This window comes from Mesoplodon mirus (assembly GCF_964341445.2).
Source record: "Mesoplodon mirus genome assembly, chromosome: 6".
In the NCBI taxonomy this organism is placed as follows: Eukaryota; Metazoa; Chordata; class Mammalia; order Artiodactyla; family Ziphiidae; genus Mesoplodon; species Mesoplodon mirus.
The window spans coordinates 17,237,580-17,258,545 of record NC_138982.1 but is presented as its reverse complement, the minus strand read 5'-3'; the positions used below and the strand labels follow the sequence as shown (position 1 = coordinate 17,258,545).

Here is a 20,966-nt window from a genome sequence, read left to right as displayed (position 1 = left end):
GTTTTTGGAATGTCAGAATATAATATTACCAGAGTATCTCAAAACCGGAAGGACAATGGAATTTTATGTCTTTGCTCTCATAATGCTTATTTTTTCCTTCACATTACAGCTAATGGCCTCAAGAAAAAGAGCATACACATGTGGCCATGCACACATTTTATTACATGCAATAAGTGATTTATTATGTGATACTTTTTGACTGCAGATAGCTAATGCAGCACTCATTTTTTCCCCTAAATTTGTTTTGTGGCATGGAATGGTGTCTAAGTAACCCTCCTGAGATAATCTATATTGATATATACATAAATGTTCCATATATTCTGCAAGTTCATATAGTGCATTTTGTTTAGAACATTCCCTCCAATGGTCTTAGGTAATGTTCTATGAAAATGTCTCATTGAAGATGTGAGTCACTTTCTCAAGATAAAGTTGTCCTTGTAAATGATCCCATTGCTTACAAAAAAAAAAAAATGCGTGTGGGGAGGTGGAAAAACTGTGATTTTTTTCCCTCTGAAAGGGAAAATAACCCAACAAATTTTGGTCTTACCATTTCATTTCCTCTTACTTGCTGGTTTTATTATATTAATGTATTTTAAAGTTTACTACTTAATCAAGATCAGGAAGGCTAATGAACTTAATATATTTCCATGCACTGACAATCAAATTGTGATCATAAGATGCCAGACGGCACACTCATTATAAAAACAGTGCACTCACTTTTGTTTTGTTTTGTTTTGTCTTGCTTTGGGTTTCCTGGTAGGTGCTTTGTTCTATGACTTTGGAATTTTTGCAGTTATCCTTGGTATCTCTCTCTAGCATTCTCATAAAATCATTTATACCCAAGTCTCCTGAGATCCAAGCTCAAATATGTCTCTCTCTTTATTAAACCATCTCATATTGCTCTCTTTATTAAACCATCTCTTTCTATTTTATAGGATTCTTTTCACTAAAAACCATACAATAAAAAAGGGCTTAAAATTACAACTTGACCCCAATTCAGGATCAATATAAAGAAATATAGGCATCCTTGAACTCATTATATTGCTTTCTGCTCATTGTTTTTACTGTTTACTCTAAATATGCTCAAGAGCACTTCTAGCAACAATATTTAATAGCATATGACCAATCTTCTATTATTTGGTTCTCACACAGTTATAGGATTGTATGAATAACATACAGAATGGTGCCAACAAAATTGTTTTCTTAACGATCTGACCAGTGATTAAACACAGATAACTTGCTGCTTTATCTATCTTCTGTTCCTTTTACACTGATTGAGAAGGTCTTATAACACCTAGAGTTTTGGACTTATGTGCTCAAACATTAGACAGTGCTAGTCCAACTCCTTTCTGTGCTTAGGTCAAGAAACAAATAAATACTTCCCATCCTCTCCTTTTCACACACCCTGGGTCCAACATGCCTTTAAAACAGGGTCAAATCTGTGACCCTCTCTGATTTAGTCTGTGAGTTAAATCAAACTCTAACTGGCCTACAGCTACTTGTGTAAAACAGTCTGTTACACAAGCACCTCAGTTTTCCCTGAATGAAAATGTTAGTCCGTGAGCTCATCTTCTGAAGGAGGTAAGAGACGTGAAGAGGTATCTCAGCTTATTCATCAGCATCTCCCTGAAGTGATCTCCCATAAAGAAATAGAAGACAGGGTTGATGACACTGTTCAGAAAGGCCAGCGGCCGAGTCACAATGTACAAGGAGTTGATGGTGGCCTTAGTGCATGGCGTCTGCTTCCAGATCCCCCAGCGTGAAGCAATCCTCACGTTTCGCATGATGTGATAGGGAGTAAAAAGCACGGAGAAGATCACAACTGCCATGATGACTAAGGTGAGAGGCTTCTCAAGGGGCAAAGCAGTAGAGAGCTGCCTGCTCCTGTGCTTTAGGAAGACACCAATCTTGAAATAAAAGAAGCACATCACAAAAAGAGGAATGAGGAACCCCAAGAAGGTTAGACACATGCTGTAAATGAGGACGTTATTGGGGTCTCCAGAACTTGCATAATCAGTACAGTTGGTGCCTTCGGAAGCTATAACAGGAAGTATGGGCAGGAGCTCTAAGGTTACTAAACCCCAAATGGCCAAAGAGATTAAAACAGCAAACTTTTTCTTTTGCAGGAAGTGTTCCCGGAACGGATACTTCATGAGCAGGTATCGATCGATGCTGATGAAAGTGAGGAAAAGAATGCTGGTGTAGAGGTTAGCATGAAGTACATATCGGTTGCTTATGCAGAGCACAACCCCATATGTCCATTTTCCCTGGGCATAGTTTCTCATCAGCATGGGGAGGGTACACAAAAAAGCCAAGTCAGAGATAGAGAGATTAAAGAGATAGATGTTACTGCTGTTCCAGTTCTTCAGGCAGAAGAGGTAGCCAAAAACAACAACAGTATTCCCAAGGATTCCCACAATAAACTCAAACCCGTAAAAAATGGAAAGGTAGTACTTTTCCAGGGCAGCCTCCACTGCCTGCCAGTTTTCACAAGTTGCATTCCATGCCTAAAGAAGAGAGAGAGAAAATATAAGGAGGAATCACTAGACTACGACTGAAGATAAAACTGCAGAATATCATCACCATCATCATCAGCATCATCATCAACATCATCATCCAATAACACTTAAAAGTTGAACTGCAGAGAGTTGGTTACATTAGTAAGGAGTGCGTATGTATACAAACATAATCATGTACATATATATCACTAATATATTATTTCAACAAATATTTATTGAGTTCCTTTGAACTATGTGCTAGACACGGGATGACAGCCATGAGTAAAACAAAGCTCCTCATCTCAAGTAATTTATACTCTCTTGGGAAAAATCAGGAAATAATCAAATAAGTGCATATCATGTAATGATAAGTAGTATCAAACATAAAGAAAAGCACATGCAAAGGCCCAGACGTGGAAACATGCATAGAGGACTTGACAAACACAAGGAGGCCAAGAGAAAGTGCAGTGAAGTAAGTGAAGAGTCAAATTCAATGTGTGTCTTCAGGATTGACTGTGGTCCCTAGCATATCACAGTTGTTCAACAAATCCTCTGAGTTAAATTTAATTGAACCATAACCTAGAAGAGGAAACAGGGATTCTTATAACTCTAGTCTTGCAATTTTAATAGCTTTGATTATGTTTTCATATTGACAAAGGATTATGCTTGTTGTTTTAAGTTTATAAAACACGACACCAGTTTTTTTTGTTTGTTTGTTTGTTTTTTGCGGTACACAGGCCACTCACTGCTGTGGCCTCTCCCATTGCAGGGCACAGGCTCCGGACACGCAGGCTCAGCGGCCATGGCTCACGGGCCCAGCCGCTCCGTGGCACGTGGGATCCTCCCGGACTGGGGCACGAACCTGTGTCCCCTGCATCGGCAGGCGGACTCTCAACCACTGCGCCACCAGGGAAGCCCCACAACACCTGTTTTTAAAATTTTTTGCAATGAGACAACATATTTATTGACATGTTATATGCCCAGCACATCACAAATATTATCTCTAATTTTCAGAAGAATCCATTTGACTCAATCCCACTTCCATCCTACTAGACATGAGAACAACCTGGGTTGAAGAATTAAATTACTAATCACAGGTCACCAAATGCCAGAGCCAGAATTCGGCCTTCAGCCTATTGCACCACACACAGTGATCTTTCACTACATACTTCAGCATGCTTGTTATGGGATGGATTGTGCTCCCCACAAGTTCATATGGTGAGGTCCCAAAGCCCAGTACCTCAGAATTTAACCCTATTTGGAGCTGGACCTTAAAAGAAGTAATTAAGGTTACATGAGATCATATATATTTGTGTCCATATATGATGAGAAAGAGACGGCAGGGATGCATGCACATAGAGGAAAGGCCATGTGAGCACATAGTCAGAAGACAGCCATCTGCAAACCAAAGAGAGAGGCCTCAAGAGGAACCAAACCTGCTGACACCTTGATCTCGGATTTCTAGCCTCTAGAACTGTGAGAAAATAAGTTTCCGTTGTTTAAGCCACCCAGTCCAAAACATTTTGTTATAGCAGACCTAGCAACAAATATAGTGCTTAAAATAGTTTTCTTAACATTTAATAGAATCTGTACAACTCCAGTGTTAAAACATGATTTTAAAAATTTAAAATATGAAGCGAAAATATTAGTAATAATAATACCAGTGGCCACTATTTACTGAAAGCGTATAGTGTACTAGACACTGTGCTCACCACTTTCCAAGGATTATCTCATTTAATACAGTGACATAAGGGACTGGGGATTGTCATTACTTTCACTTTATACACAAAGTCACTGAGTCTTGAAAGGTCATACATTTAGTAATAGACCACAATCATAGCCCCTTCTGAATAGGGGCCATGAAAATAAGCAATCTGATTCATTCAAACTTCAAAAGTCTTACTCACCTGCCACTTTCTCTCTTTAAAGAGGCAAGATTATTTGTGGTTGGATAGACTATTTAAAGAATTGAATTTCTTAAAAATGTACTGGATTGCTATTTTGAAATATTAAATCCTACTTATTTCTAGTAAGAAAAAAGCAAGGTTGAAAATAAAATTTTCTAAAAATTTCCTATCAAATAGGCCTTGGAGTGTTAGTTGCAATCAAATGATTCTCTTAGTATAGTATTTTGGTAAATAGAGCAAAATAAGAACAAATGCATCTGAACCGCCTCTTCTGGGAAACATGCAAACATTGAGCAGAATTTTCTGTAATGAAGGCATCTGGAGAACTTTTATTGATTTTTGTCAAATTCAAGTGTTTTATTTCAGTTGAAGATCACTGCTACTTTTTTTTTTTTTGGCTGTGCCACGAGGCTTCTGGAATCTTAGTTCCTCAACCAGGGATTGATCCGAGCTCCCCTGAGGTGAAAGCACCGAGTCCTACAGTCCTAACCACTGGACTGCTAGAGAGTTCCCAAGATCGCTGCTACTTTGAGAGTGTTTTATTTACAAAAATAATTCATGGAATTGTAGATATGATAAATGCAATCTTTTGATACGTTATTTTTAATCACTTACTTTAAAACATCCTGAATTCCTCTGAGCCTCTCCTCAAGGCTTCCCATGGCAACCTGCCACAAAGTCCAACACTAGAAGAAGCTAGATTGGAACTTCGTCAGGCAGCAGACACATTGAACGATGCTGAAGAACCAAGCAAATTGGTTTCACTCTGTGTTTGAGGTTATGTGATTCTACTGCTCTCTCACATTGCCTGCGACTTATTACATTTTTCATTGTCATACCTTTCCAATTTGTTTAAACCTCTGTCCTCATCATGGATGAGTTTTGCCTACAAATCCCTGAGACAGAGCCCGTCCACTGGGTGTCCACTCTCTGGTTCCTTCCTCCGTTACTGTCCTCTCCTCCTTCCTTCCTGTGACAACAGACAATATCTATTCCTCTGGGCTTGCTCCAGATCCAACTCATTCCCAAATTCTCAAGATTCCTACACGTTATCCATCTTGTCTCTTTACTGTCTCTTCAGCTTCTCCACCTCAACTGCATCCTTTTGATCAGCATTTAGACACTCTCATCTTGTCAGTCTTAAAAACAAGATATAGGAGACCTTCAAGATGGTGGAAGAGTAGAACGTGGTGATCACGTTCCGCCCCATAAATATATCAGAAATACATCTACACGTGGAACATCTCCTACAGAACACCTACTGAACGCTGGCAGAAGACCTCAGACCTCCCAAAAGGCAAGAAACTCCCCACGTACCTGGGTAGGGCAAAAGAAAACAGAAAAAACAGAGACAAAAGAATAGGGACGGGACCTGCACCAGTGGGAGGGAGCTGTGAAGGAGGAAAGGTTTCCACACACTAGGAAGGCCCTTCACGGGCGGAGACTGCGGGTGGCGGAGGGGGGAGGCTTCGGAGCCACGGAGGAGAGCACAGCGACGGGTGCGGAGGGAAAAGCGGAGAGATTCCCGCACAGAGGATCGGTGCCGACCAGCACTCACCAGCCCGAGAGGCTTGTCTGCTCACCCGCCGGGGCGGGCGGGGGCTGGGAGCTGAGGCTCGGGCTTCGGTCTGAGCGCAGGGAGAGGACTGGGGTTGGCCGCGTGAACACAGCCTGAAGGGGGCCAGTGCACCACGGCTAGCCGGGAGGGAGTCCGGGAAAAGGTCTGGAGCTGCCGAAGAGGCAAGAGACCATTGTTTTGGGGTGAGCGAGGAAAAGGGATTCACAGCACCGCATAAACAATTTCCAGAGAAAGGTGCGAGCGGCGGCTATCAGCGCGGACCCCAGAGACAGGCATGAGATGTTAAGGCTGCTGCTGCCGCCACCAAGAACCCTGTGTCCGAGCACAGGTCCACACCTCCCCGCTGGGGAGCCTGTGCAGCGCGCCACTGCCAGGGTCCCGTGATCCAGGGACAACTTCTCCGGGAGAACGCACGGCACGCCTCTGGCTGCTGCAAAGTCACGCCGGCCTCTGCCACCACAGGCTCACCCCACATCTGTACCCCTCCCTCCCCCCGGCCTGAGTGAGCCAGAGCCCCCGAAGCAGCTGCTCCTTTAACCCCGTCCTGTCTGAGTGAAGGACAGACGCCCTCCGGCGACCTACACGCAGAGGCGGGACCAAATCTAAAGCTGAACCCTGGGAGCTGTGGGAGTAAAGAAGAGAAAGGGAAATCTCTCCCAGCAGCAGCAGGAGCAGCGGATTAAATCTCCACAATCAACTTGATGTACCCTGCATCTGTGGAATGCCTGAATAGACAATGAATCATCCCAAGTTGAGGTGGTGGAATTTGGAAGCAAACATATATATTATTTTCCTTTTTCTCTTTTTGTGAGTGTGTATTTTATGGTTCTTTGTGTGATTTTGTCTGTATAGCTTTGCTTTTACCATTTGTCCTAGGGTTCTGTCTGTCTGTTTTGGGGGGATTTTTTTTGTTTTTTTAGTATAGTTTTTAGCACTTGTTATCATTGCTGGATTTGTTTTTTGGTTTGGTGCTCTCTTATATCTATCTTTCTTTTTTCTTTTTTTTATTACTTTTTAACTTTTTAATTTTTAATAATTATTTTTTATTTTAATAACTTTATTTTATTTTATTTTTCTTTCTTTCTTTTGTTCTCTCTTTACTTCTGAGCCATGTGGGGGACAGGGTCTTGGTGCTCTGGCCAGTTGTGACGAATGTGCCTCTGAGGTGGGAGAGCTGAGACATTGGTCCACCAGACACCTCCTGGCTCCACATAATATCAAACGGCGAAGGCTCTCCCACAGATCTCCATCTCAATGCTGAGACCCAGCTCAACTCAACAACCAGCAAGCTACAGGGCTGGACACCCTATGCCAAACAATTAGCAAGACAGGAACACACCACCACCCATTAGCAGAGAGGCTGTCTAAAATCATAATAAGGTCACACACACCCCAAAACACACCACAGGATGTGGTCCTGCCCACCAGAAAGAAAAGGTCCAGCCCCACCTACCAAAACACAGGCACCAGTCCCCTCCACCAGGAAGCCTACACAACCCACTGAACCAACCTTAGCCACTGGGGGCAGACACCAAAAACAATGGGAACTATGAACTTGCACCCTGCAAAAAGGAGACCCCAAATGCAGTAAATTAAGCAAAATGAGAAGACAGAGAAACACACAGCAGATGAAGGAGCAAGGTAAAAACCGACCAGACCAAACAAAGGAAGAGGAAATAAGCAGTCTACCTGAAACAGAATTCAGAGTAATGATAGAAAAGATTATCTAAAATATTGGAAATACAATGGAGAAAATACAAGAAGCATTTAACAAGGACTTAGAAGAACTAAAGAGCAAACAAACAACAATGGACAACACAAAAAATGAAATAAAAAATTCTCTAGAAGGAACCAATAGGAGAAAAACTGAGGCAGAAGAACGGATAAGTGACCTGGAAGATAAAATAGTGGGAATAACTACCACAGAGCAGAATAAAGAAAAAAGAATGACAAGAATTGAGGACACTCTCAGAGACCTCTGGAACAACATTAAATGCACCAACATTCGAATTATAGGGGTCCCAGAAGAAGAGGAGAAAAAGAAAGGGACTGAGAAAATATTTGAAGAGATTATAGTTTAAAACTTCCCTAGTATGGGAAAGGAAATAAGTCGAGGAAGCACAGAGAGTCTCATACAGGATAAATCCAAGGAGAAACACTCCAAGACACATATTAATCAAGCTATCAAAAGTTAAATACAAAGAAAAAATATTAAAAGCAGCAAGGGAAAAACAACAGGTAACATACAAGGGAAGCCCCATAAGGTTAACAGCTGATCTTTCAGCAGAAACTCTGCAAGCCAGAAGGGACTGGCAGGACACATTTAAAGTGATGAGATGGAAAAACCTACAACCAAGATTACTCTACCCAGCAAGGATCTCATACAGATTTGATGGAGAAATTAAAAGCTTTACAGACAAGCAAAAGCTTAGAGAATTCAGCACCACCAAACCAGCGTCACAACAAATGCTAAAGGAACTTCTCTAGGCAGGAAACACAAGAGAAGGAAAAGACCTACAATAACAAACCCAAAACGATTCAGAAAATGGTAATTGGAACATACATATCGATAATTACCTAAATGTAAATGGATTAAATTCAACAACCAAAAGACATAGACTGGCTGAATTGATACAAAACCTAGACCCATATATATGCTGTCTACAAGAGACCCACTTCAGACCTAGAGACACATACAGACTGAAAGTGAAAGGCTTTTAAAAGATATTCCATGCAAATGGACATCAAAAGAAAGCTGGAGTAGCAATTCTCATATCAGGATAAATAGACTTTAAAATAAAAACTATTACAAGAGACAGAGAAGGACACTACATAATGATCAAGGAATCAGTCCAAGAAGAAGATATAACAATTGTAAATATTTATGCACTCAATCAGAGCACCTCAATACATAAGGCAAATGCTAACAGCCATAAAAGGGGAAATCGACAGTAACACAATCATAGTAGGCGACTTTAACACTCCACTTTCACCAATGGACAGATCATCCAAAGTGAAAAGAAATATGGAAACACAAGCTTTAAATGATATATTAAACGAGGTGGAGTTAATTGATATTTATAGAACATTCCATCCAAAAACAACAGAATACACTTTCTTCTCAAGTGTTCATGGACCATTTTCCAGGATAGATCATATCTTGGGTCACAAATCAAGCCTTGGTAAATTTAAGAAAATTGAAATCATATCAAGTATCTTTTCCAACCACAATGCTATGAGACTAGATTTCAATTACAGGAAAAAATCTGTAAAACATACAAACACATGGAGGGTAAACAGTACACTACTTAACAACCAAGAGATCACTGGAGAAATCAAAAAATACCTAGAAACAAATGACAGTGAAAATAGGACAACCTGAAACCTATGGGATGCAGCAAAAGAAGTTCTAAGAGGGAAGTTTATAGCACTACAATCCCACCTCAAGAAACCAGAAACATCTCAAATAAACAACCTAACTTTACACCTAAAGCAATTAGAGAAAGAAGAACAAAAAAACCCCAAAGTTAACAGTAGGAAAGAAATCATAAAGATCACATCAGAAATAAATGAAAAAGAAATGAAGGAAAAAATAGCAATGATTAATAAAACTAAAAGCTGGTTCTTTGAGAAGATAAACAAAGTTGATAAACCTTTAGCCAGACTCATCAAGAAAAAAAGGGAGAAGACTCAAATCAATAGAATTAGAAATGAAAAGGAGAAGTAACAACTGACACTGCAGAAATACAAAGGATCATGAGAGATTACTAGAAGCAACTATATGCCAATACAATTGACAACCTGGAAGAAATGGACAAATTCTTAGAAAAGCACAACCATCTGAGACTGAAGCAGAAAGAAATAGAAAATATAAACAGACCAATCACAAGCCCTGAAATTGCGACTGTGACTAAAAATCTTCCAACAAAAAAAAGCCCAGGACCAGGTGGCTTCACAGGCAAATTCTATCAAACATTTAGAGAAGAGCTAACACCTATCCTTCTCAAACTCTTCCAAATTATAGTAGAGGGAGGAACACTCCCAAACTCATTCTACGAGACCATCATCACCCTGATACCAAAACCAGACAAAGATGTCACAAAGAGAGAAAACTACAGGCCAATATCACTGATGAACATAGATGCAAAAATCCTCAACAAAATACTAGCAAACAGAATCCAACAGCACATTAAAAGGATCATACTCCATGATCAAGTGGGGTATATCCCAGGAATGCAAGGATTCTTCAATATAGGCAAATCAATCAATGTGATAACCATATTAATAAATTGAAGGAGAAAAACCATATGATCATCTCAATAGATGCAGAGAAAGCTTTCGACAAAATTCAACAACCATTTATGATAAAAACCCCCCAGAAAGTAGGCATAGAGGGAACTTACCTCAAAATAATAAAGGGCATATATGACAAAGCCACAGCCAACATCATTCTCAGTGGGAAGAACTGACACCATTTCCACTAAGATCAGGAACAAGACAAGGTTGCCCACTCTCACCACTATTATTCAATATAGTTTTGGAACTTTTAGCCATATCAATCAGAGAAGAAACTGAAATAAAATGAATCCAAATCGGAAAAGAAGTAAAGCTGTCACTGTTTGCAGATGACATGATACTATACATAGAGAATCCTAAAGGTGCTACCAGAAAACTCCTAGAGCTAATCAATGAATTTGGTAGAGTAGCAGGATACAAAATTAATGCAGAGAAATCTCTTGCATTCCTATACACTAATGATGAAAAATCTGAAAGAGAAATTAAGGAAAGACTCCCATCTACCATTGCAACAAAAAGAATAAAATACCTAGGAATGTTTACCTAAGGAGACAAAAGACCTCTATGCAGAAAACTATGAGAAACTGATGAAAGAAATTAAAAATGATACAAACAGATGGAGAGATATACCATGTTCCTGGATTGGAAGAATCAACACTGTGAAAATGCCTATACTACCCAAAGCAATCTACGCATTCAGTGCAATCCCTATCAAACTACCAATGCCATTTTTCACAGACTAGAGCAAAAAATTTCACAATTTGTATGGAAACACAAAAGGCCCTGAATAGCCAAACCAATCTTGAGAAAGAAAAATGGAGCTGGAGGAATCAGGCTCCCTGACTTCAGACTATACTACAAAGCTACAGTAATTAAGACAGTATGGTACTGGCACAAAAACAGAAATATAGATCAATGGAACAGGATAGAAAGCCCAGAGATAAACCCATGCACATATGGTCAACTTATTTTTGATAGGAGGCGAGAATATACAATGGAGAAAAGACAGCCTCTTCAATAAGTGGTGCTGGGGAAACTGGACAGCTGCATGTAAAAGAATGAAATTACAACACTCCCTAACACCATACATAAAAATAAACTCAAAATAGATTAAAGACCTAAATGTAAAGCCAGACACTATAAAACTCTTAGAGTAAAACATAGGCAGAACACTCTATGACATAAATCACAGCAAGATCCTTTTGGACCCACCTCCTAGAGAAATGGAAATAAAACAAAAATAAACAAATGGGACCTAATGAAACTTAATAACTTTTGCACAGCAAAGGGAACCATGAACAAGACAAAAAGAAAACCCTTAGAATGGGAGAAAATATTTGCAAATGAAACAACTGACAAAGGATTAATCTCCAAAATTTACAAGCAGCTCATGCAGCTCAATATCAAAGAAACAAACAACCCAATCCAAAAATGGGCAGAAGACCTAAATAGACATTTCTCCAAGGAAGATATACAGATTGCCAACAAACCCATGAAAGAATGCTCAACATCACTAATCATTAGAGAAATGCAAATCAAAACTACAATGAGGTATCACCTCACACGAGTCAGAATGGGCATCATTAAAAAACCTATCAACAATAAGTGCTGGAGAGGGTGTGGAGAAAAGTGAACCCTTTTGCATTGTTGGTGGGAAGGTAAATTGATACAGCCACTATGGAGAACAGTATGGAGGTTCCTTAAAAAAGTAAAAATAGAACTGCCATATGACCCAGCACTCCCACTACTGGGTATATACACTGAGAAAACCATAATTCAAAAAGAGTCATGTACCACAATGTTCATTGCAGCTCTATTTACAATAGCCAGGACATGGAAGCAACCTGAGTGTCCATTGACAGATAAATGGATAAAGAAGATGTGACACATATATACAATGGAATATTACTCTCCCATAGAATGAAATGAAATTGAGTTATCTGTAGTGAGGTGGATGGACCTAGAGACTCTCATACAGCATGAAGTAAGTCAGAAAGAGAAAAACAAATACCATATGCTAATACATATATATGGTATCTAAAAAAAAAAAAAAAAGGTTCTGAACAACCTAGGAGCAGGACAGGAATAAAGACGCAGACTCAGAGAATGGACTTGAGGACATGGGGAGGGGGAGGGGGGAGGGTAAGCTGGGACGAAGTGAAAGAGTGGCATGGACATATATACCCTACCAAATGTAAAATAGATAGCTAGTGGGAAGCAGCTGCATGGCACAGGGAGATCAGTTCAGTGCTTTGTGACCACCTGGGGTGGGATAGGGAGGGTGGGAGGGAGACGCAAGAGGGAGGGTTTATGGGGATATATGTATATGTACAGCTTATTCTTGTTGTTATAAAGCAGAAACTAACACACCATTGTAAAGCAATTATACTCCAATAAAGATGTTAATAAATAAATAAGTATATAAATAAATAAAAAGACCATAAGAAGTGAAGCCAATTGTTTAGACTTGCTGAGACAGGCAACAGGGAACCACTAGGTGGTGATGAAAGCGGTATTTTAAGATTAGTCTGGCAGCTGGTAGCAGAATGGATTAGTGGGGAGAGACCTCAGTCAGAGGCCATGTGGTGGCCACAAGGAATTTCTAGAAATGAGCCTGCATATTGCCAGGAATACAGTCCTCAGCCAGCACGGCCCTCCTGGTCAGCACGAGGGCTCACAGGCACAAAGTAAGACGCAGTTTTTAGCAACCACACCCAAACACCCAAATATAAAGGTTTCTGATCCAAACGAGCCATACTGAGAATTAGGGAAAACTTCTTCATCACCTAAATGTAGCCACTTTGAAACCTATGAACTTACTCCCTACATGGTATCACTACTCAAAATGTATATTTGATTAAGAGAATGAAAAGACAAGCCACAGACTGGGAGAAGATATTTGCAAAGTGCGTAACCGATAAAGGATGGGTATCTAAGATATACAAAGACCTCTTAACACACAGCAATAAGAAAAAACACCCCAATTTTTAAAATGGGCGAAAGATCTGATCAGACACCTCACCAAAAAAGAGATACAGATGGAAGATAAGCATATGCAAATATGCTCCACATCATATGTTCTTAGGGAGTTGCAAATTAAAACAACAGTGAGAAACTACTGCACACCTGTTACAGTAGCTAAAATCCAAAACACTAACCACCAAATATCTGTGAGGATATGGGGCAACGACAGGAGCTCTTATTCTTTGCTGGTGGGGATGCAAAATGGTACCGTCACTTTCAGGGATAGTTTGGCAGTTTCATACAAAACTAAACATACTCTTGCCGTAACATCCAGCAATCACGTTCCCTGGTGTTTACCTAAAGGATTTGAAAACTTAGGCCCACAAAAAATACACACACAGATGTTTATGGAAGGTTTATTCCCAAATGCCAAAACTTGGAGGCAATCAAGATGTCCCTTGGCAAGTGAATGGATAAATAAACGGTGGTTCATCCAGACAATGGAATATCATTCAGTGCTGAAAAGAAATGAGCTAGCAAGCCATGAAAAGATGTGAAGGAACCTTAAATGCATACTACCATGAGAAAGAAGCCAATCTGAAAAGGCTACATTCTGTGATTCCAACTCTATGATATTCTGAAAAACGCAAAACTATAAGGATAATAAAATGATCAGGGGTTACCAGGGGTTTGGGGGGAGGGAGGGAAGGATGATTAGGTGGAGCAGAAAGGATTTTTAGGGCAGTGAAACTATTTTGTATGATGCTGGAATGGTGGATACTTGTCATTATGCATCATCCAAACCCAGAGAATGTACAACACAAAGAGTGATCTCTAATGTATATCTCTAATGTGGACTTTAATAAGTTAATAGTTTAATAGTTAATAAGAATGCATCTTTATCGTACTAAGTGAAGTAAGCCAGACAGAGAAAGACAAATATCATATATCACTTATATGTGGAATCTAAAATTTGACACAAATGAACTTATTTACAAAACAGAAACAGACTCACAGACTTCAAAAATACATTAATGATTACCAAAGGGGAAAGGTGGGGGGGGGAGGGATAAATTAGGAGTTTGGGATGAACATATACACACTACTATATATAAAATAGATAACCAACAAGGACCTACTGTATAGCACAGGGAATTCTACTCAATATTCTCTAATAACCTATATGGGAAAAGAATCTGAAAAAAAATGGATATCTGTATATGTATATCTGAACCACTTTGCTATACACCTGAAACTAACACAACATTGTAAATCAGCTATACTCCAATATAAAAGTTAAGTTTAAAAAAGAAAAAATAAAATAAACAAAGCATAGATAAGACATCAACAACTCTCCCTGGTTTCACATGTTTCTCTCCTTGTCATACCTTGAGCAACAAAAATAGCTGTCTTTCCCTAATTGTTTTGACATCCTGACACCCTATTCCCTTTTCAACATACTCCAATTTGGCTCCTGATCCATCATTCCACCAAAATAGCCTCCACGTTGCTCCATCTAAAGCTCATTTTTCAGTCATCTTCTTACCTGACTTCTCAGCTGTTTTTCATACCATAACTTCTGGAAGCACTCTCTTCCTTTGCCTTCTCTGACTTGACAGTCTCCTAGTTTTCCTTCTTTCTCCCTGGTTGTTCTTTGCAGGCTCTTTTGTGATCTAAGCCTTTTTGTGTTAAGCATTAAAAGTTAAGTTCCTCAAGGATCAGTATTGAACTCTTTCTTTATCTAGGCTCTGCCCGAATGATCTCATCCACTTTCTATCTTTAATGACTATCCACATATCAACCTCTCAACGTTTATCCCAGCACAGACCTGTCTTATAAGCTCTAGTGGTTTATACTTATTACCACGGATTGATCTCTCAGAGGTACCTCTACCTCCAGAAATCCTATATAAGCTCTCCAACTTCCTTCTCAGTCTTGCTGTACCTCCACCTAACTCAGTGAATTTACCCAGGTGGTCACCTCAGACATCTGAAAACATCCTTGAAGTCATCTGTTGCTCACCTCCAATAACAACTAAACTATCTATGTCTCATTGACTATAATGTCTGGATATTTCTCAAATTCACCACTATTGCTCCATCTCCTTCATCACCATTCTAATCCAGGCTACTATCATCTTGGACTATACCATATCCTTCCATGGTCTCCTCACATCTTCTCTGACCCCCTTTTAATCTACCTTCAACATGATAGCTAAACAATCTTAAAAAAACCTATAATCAAAATTCCAATCATATTACTCTACTCAACCAAAACGTTTCAATAATTCTTTACTGTATAAGGAATAAAGTCCAAAATTTTTAATGAGACTTCAAGGCCTGCATGGTTTGGCTCCTGGACTCCACTCCAGCCTCACCTGGTGTTATTCTCCTCCTTTCTCATCTTTCTTCCTGCTCTTTGAATGCACAGACAACTTTCCTAATGTTCAGTTCATTGAATTTTTCTCTGACATTTTCCCCCTATGATCCTTGCTCCATCACATACTCTGTCTTACATCTACAATTCTTTCAGACCTCAGTTTAAGTGTGGGTTTCCCAAGATAGGATCTCTGACTCCCTAGTCTAATTAGCACCCCCTCCCCACCGCATTGTGTACTTATCTTGCTCTTAGCATTTCTTACAACTTTATCTTACTCACAGTTTACCTTTTACACCTGGTACAGTGACTACCAGGTAAGTAGATGGTCTGTAAGTTCTTGCTCAGTGGAAAGAGGAATATAAACACTTGACTGTTTACAAAACATGTTTATAAATATTTCCTCCAAGGTCAGATAAGTAGTAAGTCCACCAAATTAAGCTCCTTGCTCTATTTCCCTATAAAAGATGATGCTGCATATAGTATGACAAATATTCAAAACTGGCACTGGAGTAGTGATAGCTGTGATTTAGACATATTGTTGTAGAAGGTAAAATTTGATATATATATATCTTCTAAGATCAATTTTTTAAATTAAAATTAACAAACAAATTAGAAATTTACATCTGAAATTAATAAACCTTAGAAAGCTTAGGACATGTACCAAAGTATTAATACTTTTATCCCTAGTAAAGAGATTCCAGATAATTTTTATTGTGTCCTTTCTCCTTTTGGTTTATCTGGACTTCCTATTTTTTTTCTGCAGATCAGCATGTATAATATTAAAAATTAAAAATTCTTAGGAATACAGCCGAAGGTCAATGGTCTTTTAAAAAATAATAATAGGCTTTAGTTTCTAGCTCATGGTAATTTTTCAATATTATTTTTTACTCTATTCCCAGCAACTTCCCATTCCACAATTTCTGGAAGTTCTCCCTTCCTTGCCTTCTACGACATGGCAATCTCCTTGTCCTCCTTCCTCTCTTTGTAGACTCTTTTATGGTCTAATCCTTCTTTGCCCACGTTGTAAATATTGGAGTTTCTCAAGGCTCAGTTCTAGGCAACTCTATTCTGGGAATACTCAAAACTCTGATGCACACACTCAAATGAATATTAAGACAACAGGAAGTCTCATTATGACAAGAAACTTGTTTTGTTTTTGTATTTCCTCCTTTTCTAGTCATAATTCTTATCTTTCTGCCTAGTTAGTTCTTAAATGTACTGACTTATGTCAGTAGCTTATGTGTAGCATAAAGGTTTGTCTGTCATGGAAGAAAAATACATCCATGAAGACTTGTATAACTAGAAGCCAGATTACCAATAGCTACCACTCGGGCAGGTAGGGGCCATGTTGATGCCACAGAGAATTCTTCTGCTTTTGAGTCATCCACTGGGATTAAGAGATTAAGGGAGGTAGCAGGGATAAAGAATACCACTAGAATAAGGGAAGTGAATGACTAACCATTGTTCTGCTTAGAGTGGTTGCTTCATTCTTTTTTAAAAGAATAACTTTTAAAAGCACCTGTTATTATGTAACACTCACTCAGAAAAGGCAGATAGGCAAAAAAAAAAAAAAAAAAAAAATCAAAAATTTCTATAGGGCCTCCCTGGTGGCGCAGTGGTTGAGAGTCCGCCTGCCGATGCAGGGGATACGGGTTCGTGCCCCGGTCTGGGAGGATCCCATATGCCGCGGAGCGGCTGGGCCCAGTGAGCCATGGCCGCTGGGCCTGCGCATCCGGAGCCTGTGCTCCGCAACGGGAGAGGCCACAACAGTGAGAGGCCCGCATACCGCAAAAAGAAAAAAAAAAAAAAATTTCTATAACCAACCATTCCTAATATTTGGATACCCTCCTACACTTTGATATATACTTGAATTTATCTTTACAAAAATGATATTATACTCTTTATGATGTTTTATAATGTGCTTTTTTGATACATTTATTTCATTCTTAAAATAATTTTTCTAAGTCCAGTATTAGTAATTTGTGGTTTTATAAAGGTAAGTTTGTCTAATATTTGCAAACCAATTTAACCTCACCAGGACCCACAGTTTTTAGATTTCAAATTGGATGATATTTGTAGCTGCATGTGTTTTTAGTGTGGCCATCACAATTCTACAAATTGATGAAGTAAGCTAGTCCTTTAAGCAAAATTCCTATTGAAGAGAAACTTCTCTCATTAAAAATTAATATTTCTCTCCTGCTTTGTAGTGGTTATATTTTTAATTTTTAGGAAATAGAAATCATAATAAATAGGTTATAGCTGATTTGGTTTAATTATTTTTAACAGTTTTTTTTCCTTTAGATATTGGCAATTAAAGTGAAATCTTTAATTATACTTATAAAAAATATATCCAAACCTGTTAGAGGTATTAAACTATAAATAACATTCAATTTTCTTACATAAGCAGATCAGTAGTTATCATTTTTAATTTGGGAATAATGTTTCTTTCACTTTAGTTGTATTCAGCCTTTTAAAAATGAACATTTTTAAAACTTAAATTTAAAAATATGTTTGATAGTCTGTTAGCTTTTAAACTGCTTTTTCTTATAATCATCACAATTAAACAAAGAACATTTATAAAGTTTTAATTCTTAACTATAAGACAAGTTTATATAGCAACATGAGTAATTTATAAACAAATTAATTTTTCATTGATAAACTGAATGAAAATATTTACACTGAAAATATACAATCATTTAATATTGATGACTTCATTTTTAATATATTTTTATATATTCCAAAAATTACACCAGAAATCAAGATATTAAAAAGTGATAGTATGGTATCAACTTGTGTGTTTATGAAGTTCTTTAAAAGTACTTCACCAACTATTAAAAGTTCTGAAAGGTGTAATAGCAATAGTTTCTGCAATTTTCTTTTTGTCCTTGGTGAACTATATATATTCTTGAATAATGTAAGTTTTACAAACATAAATGCTAAATTTCATTTCTGGAATGCCTTAAAATTTCCTCTTAACACATTATTTTCTGAACATGCAAATATTATAGACTAGATTCTTTCATCTGATTTAGAAACTTTAAATTACATTCTATAAATAGTTATATATATTTAAGTACATCCAATTACTCTTTTTGTTGAAATATCAGTTACCAAGACATTAGTAAATAAAATAAATTTAATAAAATAAATTTAATAAAATTTATAAAATAAATTATAAAATAAATTTAGTACTTAATAAAATAAATTTAGTATTTGGCAATAAAATAAAATAAATTTAGTATTAAATTTAGTATAATAAATTTAGTGTTTATTAATAAAATAAAATTAATAAAATAAATTATTTTATTAAAATAATAATAAAATAAATTTAGTATTTGGCAATTAAAACAAGACAAAATTTGGGAAAAAATAAATGAGGAAACAACTATGACTTCCTTTCTTTTGCAGTTCTACATGTACTTACAAATGACAGTTCAGACAGTTCATTTAAACATTACTTAAAACCTTAATTGTTCACAGGCCACTTTTAAAAGAAACCCTTAACTAATGGAAGGTCTAGCATTACTTTATATACCTGACAACATGAGTTGCATTAGAGCTTACCATTGTGTCAGAAGGCTGTGATCCCTTGACAGAAATTCTTTACCAGCCACTTGACACAGCTTCTGACCCAGCGCTGTGCTGCTGGCCATAGTTAGTGCAGTCTGATTTGCATATCATGCAGTCAAGATTAATAATTCAAAAGTCCAGGAGAAATTTCTTCAGTCATGCCTCCAAGTCAGATGTTCATGTAAGCGAAATTCCTGAGAAGTTCAGACACAAAACAAATGACTCATTTCATGGAAAACACATTTCACATATAGGTTTTTAAAAGACTGATGTCGAAATTATTCCATTCATTAGCAAAACAACAGAGAAGCACTCATTATTTCCATGTTTATTTGCATATTTAAATAATAAGAAAAGGTAAAGCACTGTTTATGTTGGGTTTACAATTGCTTCTGTTTTTTCTTCATTTTTCAAATTCACAAATTTTGGTGAATTCTGTATTGGGCATATAATAACTAAACAGCTGTTTTCAACAAATTTTAGGGAACTATAAAACTGAAATTTTGGCGGCTAAGCTGGATATATGCTGTCAGTGTACTATCAAAAGGGATACTAGAGCTTCAGGTATTTCCCATTTTATTTTCAGTGATTAAAAACAAGAGACACATAAAAAATACATCAGGTAGCTAGGGATTAGCGAGAGAGGTGACAGTTAAGTAAGATAACCTCAATAGAAGGAAATTCATGCATCCCAATCAATGCTCTGCATAACACCTGGAAACACATAACCACCATTTCAAACAGGAAACACACCTGGCTTTTTCTGAGGATTATATTAGATTTATACTCAAGTAAACACTCAGTCTGCTTGATTTGAAGCATAAGGATGATGCTGAAAAAGTTCCTAATTGTGCAGGCAGTAGTAATTTAATTTGAATGCCATAAAAGTTGAATGTTCAATTGGCAGTGACAGACAGAAGCCCCAAAAGAAACTATTGCAGCCAGTCCTCCTAGCCAAGTATTCCCCTTCTCTGATATACAAGAACCCAAAACTCAGAAACCTAAAAAATATATTTTATAAGTATACACACATATGTATTTATTTACCTATATTATATACTTAAAAGTATATACATACATGAAATACAAATATACTCATATATGCATATTTATATGAAATAATGTCTCTATAATTTGTTGAATTCTTGTGATGTGCCAGGTATTGCACTAAGCACCTTTATGTATTGAATACTTATAAAGATCCTCTGAGGTTGTTTATTATTTCTAAAATTTTCTCACTTTACAGATTAAAAAACACTGAGGCTCAGAGAGGTTAATTAACTTTCTCAAGATCACAGAGGAGAGGGACCTGAGCTAAACCTATGTATTTTGATTCAAACCTGCTCTAATTCTTTTTTTTTTTTTTTCTGTGGTACGCGGGCCTCTCACTGCTGTGGGCTCTCCCGTTGCGGAGCACAGGCTCTGGACGCACAGGCTCAGCAGCCATGGCTCACGGGCCCAGCCGCTCCGTGGCATGTGGGATCTTCCTGGACCGGGGCACGAAGTCCCCTGCATCGGCAGGCGGACTCTCAACAACTGCGCCACCAGGGAAGCCCTAAACCTGCTCTAATTCTTGATTGCCTCCAATATAGAATGACAATACTTTTGATGTACACCACAGATTGAATCAAAGATCAAAAATTAAAGACAACTGGGACTTCCCTGGTGGCGCAGTGGTTAAGAATCCACCTGCCAATGCAGGGGACACAGGTTCGGGCCCTTGTCCGGGAAGATCCTACATGCCCGTGGAGCAATTAAGCCCGTGAACCACAA

General features: G+C 38.1%; 1 protein-coding gene across 1 annotated transcript; it reads right to left on the bottom strand.

The window, feature by feature from the left end:
• Positions 1 to 1,565: 1,565 nt before the first annotated feature.
• On the bottom strand, positions 1,566 to 19,304 carry SUCNR1 (succinate receptor 1; the record flags this gene model as incomplete). Its single annotated transcript, XM_082625556.1, is given in 3 exon segments — positions 1,566 to 2,507; positions 19,188 to 19,226; positions 19,230 to 19,304. Coding segments are annotated over 3 exon segments (1,056 nt in total).
• Between the last annotated feature and the right edge of the window lie 1,662 nt (positions 19,305 to 20,966).